The sequence below is a fragment of the Alternaria arbusti genome (assembly GCF_024043155.1).
Source record: "Alternaria arbusti strain BMP 1465 chromosome Unknown scaffold_6, whole genome shotgun sequence".
NCBI lineage: Eukaryota > Fungi > Ascomycota > Dothideomycetes > Pleosporales > Pleosporaceae > Alternaria > Alternaria arbusti.
In genome coordinates, this window is record NW_026249946.1 from 1,484,064 (window position 1) to 1,498,664 (window position 14,601).

At 52.4% G+C, this 14,601-nt stretch overlaps 8 protein-coding genes across 8 annotated transcripts; 4 read left to right on the plus strand and 4 right to left on the minus strand.

Annotated features, from left to right (window-relative positions):
• Window positions 1-292: 292 nt before the first annotated feature.
• J4E86_005721 (uncharacterized protein) lies at window positions 293-2,194 on the minus strand (the record flags this gene model as incomplete). Its single annotated transcript, XM_051446253.1, has 3 exons — window positions 293-1,481; window positions 1,533-1,951; window positions 2,000-2,194. 3 exons carry the CDS (start codon window positions 2,192-2,194, stop codon window positions 293-295), a joined length of 1,803 nt encoding a protein of 600 aa, XP_051303020.1.
• Window positions 2,195-2,772: 578 nt separating this feature from the next.
• On the minus strand, window positions 2,773-3,831 carry J4E86_005722 (uncharacterized protein; the record flags this gene model as incomplete). The annotated part of the gene is made up of 3 exons (XM_051446254.1): window positions 2,773-3,013; window positions 3,065-3,604; window positions 3,785-3,831. The coding sequence occupies 3 exons, from the start codon at window positions 3,829-3,831 to the stop codon at window positions 2,773-2,775; spliced, it is 828 nt and encodes a 275-aa protein (XP_051303021.1).
• A 923-nt stretch (window positions 3,832-4,754) lies between these two features.
• On the plus strand, window positions 4,755-6,339 carry J4E86_005723 (uncharacterized protein; the record flags this gene model as incomplete). Its single annotated transcript, XM_051446255.1, has 3 exons — window positions 4,755-5,190; window positions 5,259-5,515; window positions 5,566-6,339. The coding sequence occupies 3 exons, from the start codon at window positions 4,755-4,757 to the stop codon at window positions 6,337-6,339; spliced, it is 1,467 nt and encodes a 488-aa protein (XP_051303022.1).
• Window positions 6,340-6,955: 616 nt separating this feature from the next.
• On the plus strand, window positions 6,956-8,677 carry J4E86_005724 (uncharacterized protein; the record flags this gene model as incomplete). Its single annotated transcript, XM_051446256.1, has 3 exons — window positions 6,956-7,094; window positions 7,251-7,345; window positions 7,412-8,677. 3 exons carry the CDS (start codon window positions 6,956-6,958, stop codon window positions 8,675-8,677), a joined length of 1,500 nt encoding a protein of 499 aa, XP_051303023.1.
• Window positions 8,678-8,833: 156 nt separating this feature from the next.
• On the minus strand, window positions 8,834-9,495 carry J4E86_005725 (uncharacterized protein; the record flags this gene model as incomplete). The annotated part of the gene is made up of 2 exons (XM_051446257.1): window positions 8,834-9,371; window positions 9,446-9,495. The coding sequence occupies 2 exons, from the start codon at window positions 9,493-9,495 to the stop codon at window positions 8,834-8,836; spliced, it is 588 nt and encodes a 195-aa protein (XP_051303024.1).
• Window positions 9,496-9,910: 415 nt separating this feature from the next.
• Window positions 9,911-10,632, plus strand: J4E86_005726 (uncharacterized protein; the record flags this gene model as incomplete). Its single annotated transcript, XM_051446258.1, has 3 exons — window positions 9,911-9,957; window positions 10,009-10,078; window positions 10,135-10,632. The coding sequence occupies 3 exons, from the start codon at window positions 9,911-9,913 to the stop codon at window positions 10,630-10,632; spliced, it is 615 nt and encodes a 204-aa protein (XP_051303025.1).
• Window positions 10,633-10,966: 334 nt separating this feature from the next.
• Window positions 10,967-12,061, plus strand: J4E86_005727 (uncharacterized protein; the record flags this gene model as incomplete). The annotated part of the gene is made up of 2 exons (XM_051446259.1): window positions 10,967-11,435; window positions 11,838-12,061. The coding sequence occupies 2 exons, from the start codon at window positions 10,967-10,969 to the stop codon at window positions 12,059-12,061; spliced, it is 693 nt and encodes a 230-aa protein (XP_051303026.1).
• A 141-nt stretch (window positions 12,062-12,202) lies between these two features.
• On the minus strand, window positions 12,203-12,893 carry J4E86_005728 (uncharacterized protein; the record flags this gene model as incomplete). The annotated part of the gene is made up of 2 exons (XM_051446260.1): window positions 12,203-12,836; window positions 12,889-12,893. The coding sequence occupies 2 exons, from the start codon at window positions 12,891-12,893 to the stop codon at window positions 12,203-12,205; spliced, it is 639 nt and encodes a 212-aa protein (XP_051303027.1).
• Window positions 12,894-14,601: the final 1,708 nt, after the last annotated feature.

A 14,601-nucleotide genomic window follows, 5' to 3' on the forward strand; every position in this document is an offset into this window, starting at 1 on the left:
GAAATGGCACCACTGGCCAGGATATCCCGTCGGAACTATCATTTGCAACGTTGGTGGGGAGTGTGTGGAGATCAAAATACGACAGTGAGGAGCTGATCTCACAGCGATTGTGGTATGGTGACCAGTACCCTGGGTCGATTACGACAAGCAAACCTCTGAACGAATCGCCAGACTTGCACACAGGCACAAAGAGGAAGTATATGTACAAAACTTCAATGGGAAAACGATGAGATCGAGTTATATGTATACATGTCATCTACACATCTGGTATACGGCATGTGTGTCCCATCTTCTACACCCCCAACACACCCCTCAACCCCCTAACCTTCCCCCTCAAATCCCCATACCCCAACCAAACAATCCCCTCCGCCATCTTCCACGCCTTCTCCCCCGCGCCCTCCCCTCTCAACGGAATATCCATAGGCGGCGGAATCGCCGTCTTAATCCCCGCCCAAGCCCACCGATCCCTCGTAATACTCTTCTGATTGCACAGACTCCTCAGTCCCTCTTTACCCGCAAAGCGCCCATAGCCACTACCCTTTGTACCGCCAAATGGCATCTGAACCATATAGTAGACTGCAAAGTCGTTGACGGCAACCATGCCGGCTTGTAGGGAGCGGACGACGAGTTCAAGGTCGCGGGTCGAGGTGCCGAAGACGGAGGAGCCGAGGGCGTAGGTGGTGCTGTTGGCGATTGTGATGGCGTCTGTGACGGATTCGGCGCGCATGAGGAGGAAGACGGGGGCGAAGAGTTCGGTTTGTGCGATCTTCATGGTTGGGGTTACGTCGGCGATGAAGGTGGGTGTGAAGTAGTGGCCTTGGGGGTGATCGGGGTGGCTATAGCGTTTTCCACCTGCTAGTAGGCGGGCGCTGTTGTTGACGGCATCTTGGATGAGCTCTTCGAGCTTTGTGTAACTCGCGTCGGATATCGATGCGCCGATGTCGATGGGTGTGTCTGAGGTGTTGTTGAGAATGGAGCCTGGACGGAGCGCCTGGATCTTGGGTGTGAGGTACTCGATGAAGCGGTCGTAGACTTTGGGTAGGGCGATGACGCGTTCGATGCCGATACAGTTCTGGCCTGCAGACTGGAATGTGCCCCTCATGAGGATACTGGCAACGCGCTTGAAGTCGCTGTTGGATAGGTCATCCAGTACTATCGCCGGATCTTTGCCGCCCAATTCCACGCACACTGGTGTCAATGCCTTCGCCGCCGATGCGCAGACATGGTGGGCTACCGGTCGTGATCCAATAAAGGTTATGTGTGATATCGACGGGTGCGAAGTAAGGTGATCGGCGACGTCAGGCCAGCAGACGACAGACTGGACGATATCCGGCGAGTGACCGCATGCTTCGAGGGCGCGAGTAGCAATCGAAGCAAAGTATGACGAGGACCAGGCAGTTGCTTCAGAGCCTTTGACGATGATGGCGTTGCCGGCGAAGATGGAGGCTATGACGGGGCTTATGAGATTGTGGAAGGGGTAGCTAGAAGACTGTTAGCCGCCATGATGAGATTCAGTGACCTTGTGCACTTACTTCCAGCTCACGCAAGCCGCAACGACGCCCAGCGGCTCATAAACAACCTCATTCCACTTGTACATCATGAGGAAGTTTGTGTCCCTCTTCTCAGCCTTGAGACTCTTTTCGCCGTGCTTGATGGTCCACCTCAGCTTCTCTACTGTCACCAGGATCTCGCCCAGACTCGCGTCTACCATGGTCTTGCCAGAGTCCAGACATGCGACTCGCGCTATCTCTTCTTGGTTCTCCAGGATGAACTTGAGCATGGTGCGCAGCACCTTTCGTCGCCTGAGGAAGCTTGTCTGAGCCCATTGTACCTGGGCTGCCTTGGCTTTGGCGATTGCGCGGTCAATACCGTCGGCCGTGGAGGGGTTGATGCGCCCGAGGGCTTCACCAGTCGCGGGAGCGTAGCATTGGATCAAGGAAGAGCCCGGGACCTGCTGAAGTCAGCTACCGAGATCGAAACATAGGGAGTATATGTGTACCTTTAATTGCGGCTTCTCAAGCACCTGGCCCTTCCATCCTTTGCGTGCCTGCTCAGGTGTGTCGACTTCATACTTGACAGGCTCCTCTGGATCAGCACGACAAGTAATCCAGATGAAAGAGAGTGCGGCTATCCAGAGTGCGCCATACAAGGCGACATTGAAGTCGTTGTCAGCGCGTGCGGTAATACGGTCCATGTTGCCGATGACGGTCTGACCAGATGTCGCGTGGTCCAAGAAAGTCCGATCCTGGCCGCCTGGACCCTGAAACGCCATCCCAACGCGGATGCGCTAAGACGCGTAGTCATCTGAAACTACTGCAGGCGTCAAGGGCATACTTCACCGAACGAATCACTTTTCCACCCCATTTTCAATTCCCATACTCACGCTCGGTCAGACAATCCCGAACGAATTGCGTAGAGTTTCTTACTTACGCTGTTGGGCAATTTGAAAGAAGTGTTGATTGCAGTGGAAGACGTCCCGTAGCCACTCAGCGCAGTCCTCTGTGAACGGTCGTCTATAAGCTTCTGTGGTAGCTGCATGAGTCGCGTTCTTGACTTCATCAGTCTTCAATAGCTTGTCACAACTTCTGCAATAGTAAGCAATTCATGCCAACGTACAACATGATCGGCAAGAAGAGTAGGTGTTTCACTGATGGTATTGTTCGTCATAAGATTTGATCTCATATATCATACATCCCTCATAGCCACGATTCCCTGTCCGTGGGCCTTGGTGCTATTCTGATCCCTCAACAACTTAACCCTTCGAACCCGCACTTACTTTGCGTTGTTCTTGGGCGCCTCGGTGGGTGGACCGTCCGGCGTGGTGTAACACCTGGTCATGCCACCATCGATGACGAAATCAGTGCCGTTGACGAAGCTGCTCTCATCGCTGGCAAGGAATAGGACACCCTGTGCCTGCTCGATAGCCTCACCGAAGCGACCAGTGGGGAAGTGGACTTCGCGACGGTGACGCTTAGCCTGGTCGTCACCGAGCCAATCTTGCAGGAGCGGTGTGCTGTTGCTGTTAGTATATCATAAGTAGTATACTGGTTGGGAGTAAACCTACTTCAACGGTGCTGGGCATAGCGCGTTGAACCTGAAGCCCTCACGTGCGTGAACCATAGCCAACTCGCGTGTCATGGCCAGTACGGCACCCTTGCTGGCGGTGTATGCGAGCTGAGGTGTTGCGCTACCGACCAATGCGACAACACTAGCGGTGTTGATGACACTGGTCTTCTTCTTGCCGTTCTTCCTGAAGCTGTTGACTGCGTGCTTGCAGCCGAACCATACACCCTTGACGTTGATGGCTTGTGTCAGGTCCCAGATCTTCTCGGGTGTGTTGACAGCGTCATCGTCGTCTGAGTGCATAATGCCTGCGTTGTTGAACAGTACATCCAGCCCACCCCATGAGTCCACGTGCTCAACCATAGCCTGCACATCGGCCTCCTTGGAAACATCGGTAATCTTAGTCTCGACCTTCTTAGCCTCTGGGACTATCTCTTTCAGCTTGGCCGAAGCCTTCTCCAGAGCTGGACCGGAAATGTCGGAAAGAAGTACATTTGCGCCTTCCCGAGCAAAGAGAATGGCAGTCTCGAGACCGATACCGCTAGTGATTGTCAGTAGGTAGTTGCGGTATGCGGCATGATCCTGTATGTGCTGTTCCCCGCGCTGGAAAATGTACAAATCGGCGTTGAAGCCAGTAATGAAACATGGTCAAAAGGGTGGATGACTGCAAAAGAAATGCTGGTAGGAAATGTGTCGTGGTACGTGCGGGATCGGTGCTTACCCAGCGCCTCCGGTGATGATGCAGTTCTTGCCTTCAAGACGACCCATGTTGAATGTTTGGTCTGATTATTGTGCTGATAGAAGTGTAGTGAAGGTGCTGTATTGCGGTCAATGGATGTGAAGGGTGAGGCAAAGTTTTGTGGACGCTGTGAGATATGACTAATATTTTGCTAGAGGAAGCGTCATGAGAACAACACGCGGACCTGTGAATGGGGAAGGTTTGCCAAAGGCGCAAACAGTTCCAGTCTCCACACTCACCTATGAATCGGACTTTGCAGTGCGGGCTGGCGTATGAGGAGCGTTGTCGGAATCGAGAGTGCGAGGAGATGGAGATGACGAACGGGTAGTCTCGGACAGCGCGCAAGTCATTCAAACATCAAGGGTCCCGAAATCGGCCCATTGCATTGATAGACTACGATAAGGGCGGGCTATCGCGTTGGCGGCTGTCATCTTTGGGCACACGACGAAGGAGCGGTGGGCGAAGGCACGATAGCAGCCTCGAATTAACATCTGTCCTACACGGCATGGATGCGCCAAACGCTGTTACACGTCAGGGCTGATGAAGTATGGCCACTACCCCGCCATGATGGATGACGTGCGTGCTTGCCCGTCTCTTGTATGCCGGCGCATCATCACGTTGTCGCATAGGGATTCATGTTGTCGCATTGGGAGGGTGTCGAGGTGTCGCGTAGGAGAGATAGCACACACACGCGTGACTATGCAAGATATAGCCTGTACGCGCATGCAAGGCCAGGCTATGATGTCGTTGGATGCATCGCAGCCCGCATCCCGATAACCCCTCATTGGCCCACCCCAGCTGTCCCGCCTATCGCATCCTAAACGCCCTGGGCCCTTAAGCTCTCTATCCGCGCAAACCTGATTGCGACGCGATATCTCTTACCAACGACACGACGCTCCTTTCACTCGTACGCTTCAACAGCTACATCTGTCCAGCCCCCTCCATCCTCACCATGGCCGCCGAATTCGATGCCTCCAAGCTGACGGCCGAGCAACTGCCCGAACTCCTCAAAAATGACCTCGCAGTCAAGGTCGCGGGCATCGATGTCGACGGCGTCTTGCGCGGAAAGCTCATGGCCAAGAAAAAGTTCCTCAGCATAGCCAACGAGGGCTTCGGATTCTGCAGCGTCATCTTCGGATGGGACATGCACGACCAGACATACTTCAAGGAGCTGGCCATCTCCAACAAGGAGAACGGATACCGCGACTTGCTCGCCATTCCCGACCTGACGTCCTTCAGGAGGATACCATGGGAGGACAACGTGCCTTTCTTCCTCATCAGTTTCCACGACCCGGACACCAAGGGCACCCTCAGCGCATGCCCAAGGAGTCTGTTGAAGCGCGCCGTGGACAAGCTGAAGGAGAACGGTTATGGCGCTATGGCTGGTGGTGAGTTCAACGCCAGTTGAAGAGCGGGTGCTGCGCGTCGTCAATGAAGCTGATGTGTTACTGTGTAGCCGAGTACGAGTTCTACCAATTCCGCGCGCCCCAGAGCCACGATGGCTCAGAGAGGAACACGTCGAGCACCGCCGCCTTCTTGCGCGACAACCCTGTCAACTCGCTCCCAAGTCTTACCGAAGGCATGTTCGGATACAGCATCACGCGGCCTGTTCACAACCAGGAGTACTACTACGGCATCTTCAACACATGCGCCCAGTTTGGTTGTGGGATTGAGGGATGGCATACTGAGTCCGGCCCGGGCGTCTTTGAAGCGGTGGGTATATCAACTCGTGGGTACGGGCAAAGCAGACTGACATAGCATAGGCTCTCGAATTTGGCGAGATCCAGCAAATGGCGGACAAAGCGTCCCTCTTCAAACTCGTCGTCAAATCTCTCGGGTCGAAGTACGGCATAACACCATGCTTCATGGCAAAGCCGCGCGAAGGCCTCCCAGGAAACAGCGGTCACATGCACGTTTCCATCGTGGACAAAGAAAACAAGAACCTCTTCTACCGAGGTGAAGAGGACAAGAATGCGCCATACTCAGACATCGCGTACCTTTCGGACCTTGGTCGGCATTTCCTCGCTGGTTTGATCGACGGTCTCCCCGACATCATGCCTATTCTCGCACCCAATGTCAACAGCTACAAACGGCTGGTAGAGAACTTCTGGGCACCCGTCACCGTATCATGGGGTCTCGAACATCGCGCAGCATCCATCCGCCTCATTTCTCCTCCTACCTCTTCTGGTAAGGCAACACGCTTCGAAGTGCGCGTGCCAGGCGCAGATACAAACCCGCACTTCGTTCTCGCTGCCATTCTAGCTCTCGGCTGGCGAGGTATTGAGAAGAAGATGGAGATCAGCATACCGCCTCTAGGCAAGGGCGAAGATGTTGGCGGAGAGGCGGATAAGGGCGAGCGCCTCGCCAAGAGCCTGAAGGAGGCCACAGAGCGGTTCATGAGGAAAGAAAGTGTCGCGAGAGAGGTATTCGGCGATCAATTTGTGAACCACTTTGGCGGCACCAGGCAACATGAGATTAGGCTATGGGATGAAGCCGTGACTGACTGGGAAGTCAGAAGGTATATCGAGACGGTATAAGTTCTCGATTATAAGATAGGTAAGATTGAGGAAAGAGCTGGAACATTTCACAACGTAACCTACTGTTGATTCTACGATACCACATTCCTATCCGCGATACGCGTCGTTCTGCCTCAATATACCTTTTCCAAGAGTCAAATACCAGTTCCAAGGCTCGTATGCGAGTAGCCTCGGAAGTATTAACGCCCAGAGGAATATATCCGGGAGAATTTCCCGGTGCGTCATTAGCGGCAACAAGAAGTGACACTACACATGCGACTACCTGATCCTACCAAGCACTCCAAGCTTCACTAGAACACACGAGGCTACCTGTCGGCGAGCACTGCACCGAATACTTGAAGTCTGGGGTAGATCGCCGTTCACGATGCGGAGATATTTGATTGCGGGTGCAATTATCCGGCTAAGGCGTGCAAGAATCTTGGAAGGTATATAAGTCGACGATGTGATGAAGATAACGAAGCTCTTGAATGCGTTTGAACCGTCTGTAGTTCAAGATGAAGGCAATCAGCTTCGTTGTAGCATGCCTCGCCGCGCATGCAAGTGCTGCAGTACCAAAACGTAGTAACACAGTACTTTCTTCTAGTACGTCAATGATGCTTTCGTACTCCACACACACATGTCTTCTAACCGTCTCAATAAGATGCCCAAGATCTTTTCGACTGGTCTATGCACATTCAAGACAACCGCTATGACGCCTCTTACAACTTCATCCAGTACTCCGACAAGGGAGCATGGTCTGTTCGCTTCACAGCGTGGTATGTAGCCGGATTATTGCACAGAAACCAGGGAGACGATGTGAAGCATGCAGAAGCCTCTATCAGGAATATGTAGGTATCATTCGAACATAGGAGAGTCGAACAAAAAGAAGCGGGAGACTGACGATGAAAACAGACTGGCCTGCCAAATGACAGATGATTTCGACGCTCCATGGTACGGAACATACAAATTGTCCCCCGATGAACCAGATCCAACGCCTGATTCGGGACTATACGCACCAAAGATATACGTACGTCCCCAAACATCTACCTTCACTCCCTCCAAGCTCCATACTAACATAAAACTCCCCAAAAAGACAACCTACGACCCCAACTGGCGCGACTTCATCGGCACCCAGCTAATCCAAATCCTGTCCGAATTCTCATCCCTCCTCCCACCCTCGCTCATAACCTCCATCGAAGACTCGCTCGAAATCGCCGCCGTGGGCAGTATGCGCCGCAACGGCACCTACCCCACCATCGACGATAACCTAACAATTGGTTACACAAACCCAGCTATGATGCGCGCTCTCCTGTGCGAATACATCGGCACCCGTCGATCCAACTCAACTTTCACGTCTTTCGCGGAAGACCAAGGAAAAAAGATATTACAATTATTCCAACGAGAAGGCGCGGAGACGGTTAGCGAGTACAACGCGCCTACGTACTACGGGATCGATGTCTGGGCCATGGGTGCACAGATCAAATACGGTGTTGGTAATTCAAGTATGACGAAAGCTGCGAAGTATATCCTGCCGAGGATGATGGGTGATTTGGCGGATCACTATAATGGGTACTTGGGAAATGTGGTAGGGCCGTATGATAGGGCGTATACGAGGGATATCACGCAGCATTCTTCTGTCTTGTCCTTGGTACTGTGGGGTCTTTGGGGCAGGGAACGGACGAGCCAACCGAAGAAGATGGAGGGGGATTTACTGTTTGATGTCGCTCAAGGGGCGACTATGGCGCTTATCCTAGGGGATGTGGAGGAGCTTTTGCCAGCGGGTGTGGAAGAGGCGTTTACGACGAGGGACTTCATTGGTGAGCCGAGGTGGCTGAATCGAACGGTTTGGGATGAGCTGGAAGGAGGTGAACCGAGGATCGCGTCCAGTTGGGTGAGCAAAGAGTTGATGATTGGCGGGCAACAGGTGAATGAGGATGTGAACAGAGGGGACCAGTTTGTTCCTGCTACTGTTCATTGGGCAGGTGATAAGGAGCATAAGCCTTATCCGCTTAACACCTTCTTCGCCCTTTACCCGTCTGCGTCCTCGATCCACGCTGTCGCCTCGCCAAACCATCTCTCTGTTAGCTATCCCAACCGGACGCAGGAGGGAAGCGATATCTTCACGTTTGCGCTGTCGAATGTGCCCCCGAGTTGGACGCTGGGAACCGGAAGACGCATAACGGGGTTCGAGGATTTGCCGTGTGTGGACATTGAGGTCGATGCTGAGGGTTTGGTGAAGCAGAATGTGACGTACGGTACGGCGCTGAGGAATCACCTGTTCTACAACATCTCGTATGTGGTTCCGGAGGATTTCGAGGGTGTGCCGAAGGTGGAGTTGGATATCAAGTATACGTGCTAGCTAGCTGGCGACGTATAATATATCATGGCTACCTGTTCGAAGGGCCCGTATCTCTGGCATTGAAGCTGTCGTGGCCTGCTAGCAAGTGACCCTTTTCGTCGTTGGAGATTCGCTCTTGAATGCTTGTCGCGATGTCGTGGGTTTTTGGCTTGGGCATCAGACCTCTTCCATCGCATCCTTATCATGCTGCCCAAAGAGCTCTTCGACCAACCCCACGAACTCGGCCATGGCATCTTTCTCTCCCTCTTTCCCTTCTCCTTCTCTTATACCCTTCAACTCCTCCATCGCGTCCTTGTCTCCCTTCTTCTGGGTCCAGTACTCCTCCTTCTTCTCCTGCCCTCCATTAAAACCTCCACGTCCACCTCTCCAGGCTCCTCGGCCCCTTCCCCTCATGCCTCTTCCTCGTGAGGCGTTCCGTTCAAGCATGCGCCGCCGGCTCTCAGCTTCGGGGTCTGGCTTTATCGTCTTGGCGTATACGCGTTGGAGTGACGGGAGTAGTGTTGGGTGTGTTTTGAGTAGCGCTTGGAATTTCGGATTCGTTGCTAATACGGAGAAGTCGGTGCGCTGCTTTAGGTAGCGCGGTACTGGGGCGGGAGGAGGTGGTTGTGGGAGAGCTGGCTCTGCTGGCTTTGGGGCGACTGACGTGGTGTCGGGATGTGTTGTTTTGTGCGATTTGAAGCATGATAACGAGCAGCTGTACGCGATCAGTATTGTAGATCTAGGAGATCACAAATGGCAACGAACTATGGAAGCGCGCAAGTCGGGCACTTGTATTTCTTGGGCTCTGCGTTGCAGACGCCGCAGAGGACTTCTGACATTGTGCTGTTTGTTGGCAGGGATCGCGACTTCAAATTTAGGAAAGAAACGACGAATGTGTGTCATGAGAATGGTTGTGCTGGGAGTGTCGAAGATGACGTCCGCAAACACTCGCGACTTTTCCAAGGTTGCGCTAAGACGCGTTCCCAATCGGGCTAAATCCCGCGGCGAACTTCCATTGCTCATCACTCCGCCGAGGTTTCCTCCATTGGCTCGTTGACTCTTACAACACAACAATACAATATGTCTGCCGCATCGCCATTACGACAACTTCCCTCACGGTCGCTGGGATCCTGGACCTGCCTATCATGCTCTCGCTCGCTCAATAGGATACCGCGCGCCCGCAATCCCGCCTTGACCGCACGAAGATGGATGAACAGCACAAATCCCGCGCGGCAGCATGGCACCGTGCCAAGAATGGACCAGATGCATGCGCAATATAAGATGAAGAATCGCACAGTCATGTATGTGCAAGATCCTGTTGGCAGAAAGGGCAATTGCTGACCATAGTATAGGAACTATGTCTTCAGTGTGATAATAGGCTTCACAGCGCTTAGTTATGGCTCAGTACCGTTTTACAAGATGGTATGGTCATAGATCATCACTTTGTCGACAAGAACCCAATCTCACGAATTCTATAGATCTGCCAGGAAACTGGTTGGGGAGGCCAGCCCATAAAGTCAGCGGCCCACGGCGGCGATACTTCCGTCGATCCCTCCGAGCGCCTAAAGCCCGTCGAACACCACCCACGTATCCGAATCACATTCAACGGCTCCGTATCCGACGTCCTACCCTGGAAGTTCGTTCCTCAACAACGCGAAGTCCGAGTCCTCCCCGGCGAGACCGCCCTCGCTTTCTACACCGCGACCAACAAATCGTCAGAAGATATCATTGGCGTAGCTACATATTCTGTCACACCAGGTCAGGTCGCCCCATACTTCAGCAAGATCCAATGTTTTTGCTTCGAAGAGCAGAGACTAAATGCTGGGGAAACGGTGGACATGCCCGTCTTCTTCTACATCGATCCTGAATTTACAAAGGATATTAACATGAAGGGTATTGAGACCGTTACACTGAGCTACACGTTCTTCAAGGCGAAGTACGACAAAGACGGACATTTGACGCCTGTTCCTATGTGAGGAGGGATCGGGGTATGTACGATATGTGTACACAATACGTGCGGGAAGAGGATCCACAATGTAAGGCTGATGTAGGAATGCTATTCACCGAGCACCACAACCCTTTACCTAAGTCATTTTCAAGCCAATTTGGGTTCGATTACAATGACAACTTGTGCCGTTCACTACACTACCGTTGTGAAGTAGCATCGATCTATACAGTGCGCCACCAACTTCATAAGTATCTGGCCAATTTGGACGGTCAATCAATTTTACACAGAGCAGGCCTCTCCACCCTCAACTTCAGACTGCACAGTAAACCCTTCTCTAGGAGCTACTCGCTTACACATCCCTCATGGATAGACATGCAGAAGAGAAAGAGCTTCGGGAGAGCTATTACATCCACTGCCGCAACAGGGGCTACACCATCGACGAAGCCTCTGAGCGCAGCCTCAAATACGTCCAGCGTGTTCTCAACGCAGATTCAATCATCTCGAAAAGATACCTAGAAGAGCTATATCAAGCGAGTAGAGCGCACCATAGGTACTCATCGTCTCCACTCTCGTATGATGACGACCCGCCGATGCATAGCTCACGGAGAGCCAGAGATGGCGGTGGATACGATGCTTTTAGTGGGTTCTCCGGTATGATGTGGAGTCTTCTTGACGACAATGACAGCATATTTGCAGAGATGCGAACGCAAGCTGAAGAAGATTGGAGCATACCAAGTGTACCTGAATATCGCGCTCCTCAGTACATCCCCTCTCATTACAACTACCAGAATTACGACCGGGAGCCACAATGGCAACACGCGGAGGATCGGAGTACGCCGAGCTATCGCCGTCCGGATTACATCCCTTCTGCCTACGACTATCAGAACCATGCTCAGCAATCGCGAGAAACCTCTGATAGATATACTGCTAGAGGTTCTGGCCCGCAGCGTTCATCCTCTTATGACCCTCGTAACCATGCATACAGCTGGTCTTCCTCCAGTAATAGAGACCGCAGGCCACATTCAGGCTATCGGCGTTGGACTGCAGAGTCGAGTCACCCCTCGTACTCTTCATCACCACCCAGCTATACATTCTACTCATCGTCTGATTCGTACCCGACCAATACTTCTTATTCTTTCCGCCCCGGCGCTCCACCTAGGACCTCTTATGTACCACCATCGTCATCTGAACGCCCAGTCACGCCGCCTCCGCAAGGTATCAAACCCGCCACAGATTTGTACACCGTGCTTGGTGTTGGTCGAACTGCCACAGCCGCTGATGTCAAGAAAGCGCACCGTGCTATGAGTTTGAAGTGGCATCCTGATCGCTGTCGGGGACCCGATAAGAAGAAAGCTACTGAGAAGATGGCGGAGATTAACCAAGCGAACGATGTATTGCGTGATGAGGTCAAGAGGACGTTTTATGATAGATGGGGGGTGTTGCCTAGTGAGGTGTAGAAGAAGCAAGGCAGACTTTCACAAAGATAAATTCCCCGATTGAGAAAGGCCATTGATTGTACGTGCTGGAAAGCCCTCAAGTGTGAAGCTCGAGCCATTCGAGAGCCATGATCTCACAATGAAAAGCATTTAGCCCTACTCTTACTCAAGGTACGATTCGACGCCAGGTTCAGGTCTGCCGTCCGATTTACGAAGACAGAGTAATAACTTCATTGCATCAGCCAAAGCCTCCCGCGGATATCCGTCGATAAACTGCATCCAGCCATATCCGTCTTTTGAGTCATCGTAGGCTGAGTACGCAAATCTGTCAGCAATTATGCGCCGAACAGGAGATCCTGAAGGTGTGCCTTCGTAGACGATGCTGACACTCTCTGGTCCCATACTCCAGCGCGAACTCCTTTGGGCGTCGAATATGGCCTTCACTACTGCATTCTTGTACTCGGTGTCGATGATCTTCTCCCCGAAGATGTATGCTTCGGCGAGTAGACAGAACACTTTCTCCGCTTCTTCGGCCTTTTTTTCAAGCTTGTCGTTTCCAGTTTCGTAAAGTTTGATTGCTATCTTGTCGTAGTATAGCCACTTGATGTAGTCGATGACCGTGTTCGCGGAATCCTCCGGAAGAGTGACGACGTTCTCTTCTTGAGTCGTCCACTCCGGCTTTATCGCGTTCTGAAGAAAGCCCGAGCTCTTGCAGAGAACACCACGGTGAACGTTGAGACGTACGGTCTCCCCAGCACAGCTCGGGACTACCAACTGAATGATTGTGTCGGTTGGACTACGTCCGTCAGTGAATGTGAGTATATCCATAGACTGTGGGCTCTATTTACTCCATTTTGGCCGGTGGATGGAGTCGTCAAATTGGGTGCGCGGCTGCGCGTTCTTCGAAATGGGAAGAGTTGCTTCTACGGGGAAGCGCGTTGAGCGTAAATCAAGTTGCTTATGCGTAGGGAAGGTGTTATGTGGCGCAATGGCTGAGCGCGCGGCTAGTGATTGGCTATTTCATCGCACAACAGTGAGTGCTTGCTGAATCGCCTTTGAGAATGCGCGTAACTCTGAGCAGTATGTACAACACCTTTATCACTGACGCTGCAGCCTTGTCCGTTGCGGTCACCCACAGAAAAAAGCTCAGTCTCTGACGCATACGATGTCTCGAAATCCTAGGGTAATTGTGCGTAGGGTATGCGTATGCAAAGTGGAACTTGTGAGTGGCTCGTCGCTCTGCCTTATCGCAGAACCAGTGGATGGAGTGGACAGCAACCAACGGTAATAAGCCCCACATCGTGGACAAATTGATGAGGCTATCCAACTGCGTCTAGATGTGATTCACACAGAAGTTCGCCCAAAGTTTCCTCGATTCTACGAAAAGTATTTGAATGTTGGTATCGCCGTTCGACTTCCAGCTCGGCGCCACTACCCATGCAGCCTACGCCCGTACCCACAACCTACGCATGGCAGCTGCTTGCACCCCAAATCTACCCGTCCACATTCTGCACATCAGTCACACCACCACTCCCCTGGCATCCCTATACATACCGCGCGCGGCGGCAACCCTGCACGATGCTGTCGCCACATGAATAATCTGCTCCACCGCCACAGGAAGCTCGATGCGATGATTATTGGGTGTCTTGGTATACATCATAGGTATTTGATGATTAGTTGTAGAGTGCTAAGGAAACGCGTGGGACGTGCTGAGAATGCCCGAGGCATGAGACGGATCGAGTCGGGCTCGTAGCCGAGAGTGGCAATCTTAGAAACAATCAACGCAACACAGCGATCGAAGATATCTAGTACACAAAATTGAGATGCATTGGTATCCACTTTGTCTCTTCTATCCCAAGTTCGCCTGGTGAGTGCATATGTTCGTCATCGACAAGTCGTGCCGTGTGGTGGGCCTTGGGCGTCGCCGCCAAGGCACTGCCTGTAAACAAATTCTCCCGATTGCCCTCTTCCTACATGTGTTCTCATCACTACAAGCGTATTTACCTTGAATGCGACAGCAATGGGGCATCGAGTGCCTAAGTTTGGCCGCACTGAGAGTGAGTGCTCAAAGATCCGCGCTTAATGAACAATAACTAAGTAACCGCTGGCCCGGCGAGGTAATCTGTCAACTCCCCGGTATCGCTACAGATAGCCCCTTGTCCACACAGGCAAAGCGGAAGAGACCACGACAGGTCGAAAGTCGTATAAATGTCCTCAACTACACCACTTTCAGAAGTGGAATACAACAAGGACCCGAGCTGCGCTGTCTGCGGCCGATCAAAAGACCATCGCATGGGCATGTCGCACATTACTCGCAAAGCTGACATGACAGTGAGCTGATCTTTTGAGATTATGCGAACAGGTCGGTCTGACCTGTTCTAGCAGCACTCAAGATAGCTAGCACGTGTGACTAGGCCGAGTACAAGCCAACGATATATCACCCTCTGGCTCGGATACCTATAGGTAATAGACCGCCAACTATTCGAAGACCGTCTCAAGATCTCTGCAGACAACTGGATGCCATCAAAAACCACGAAGCGCGGTCGGAAATATGAGCAGCT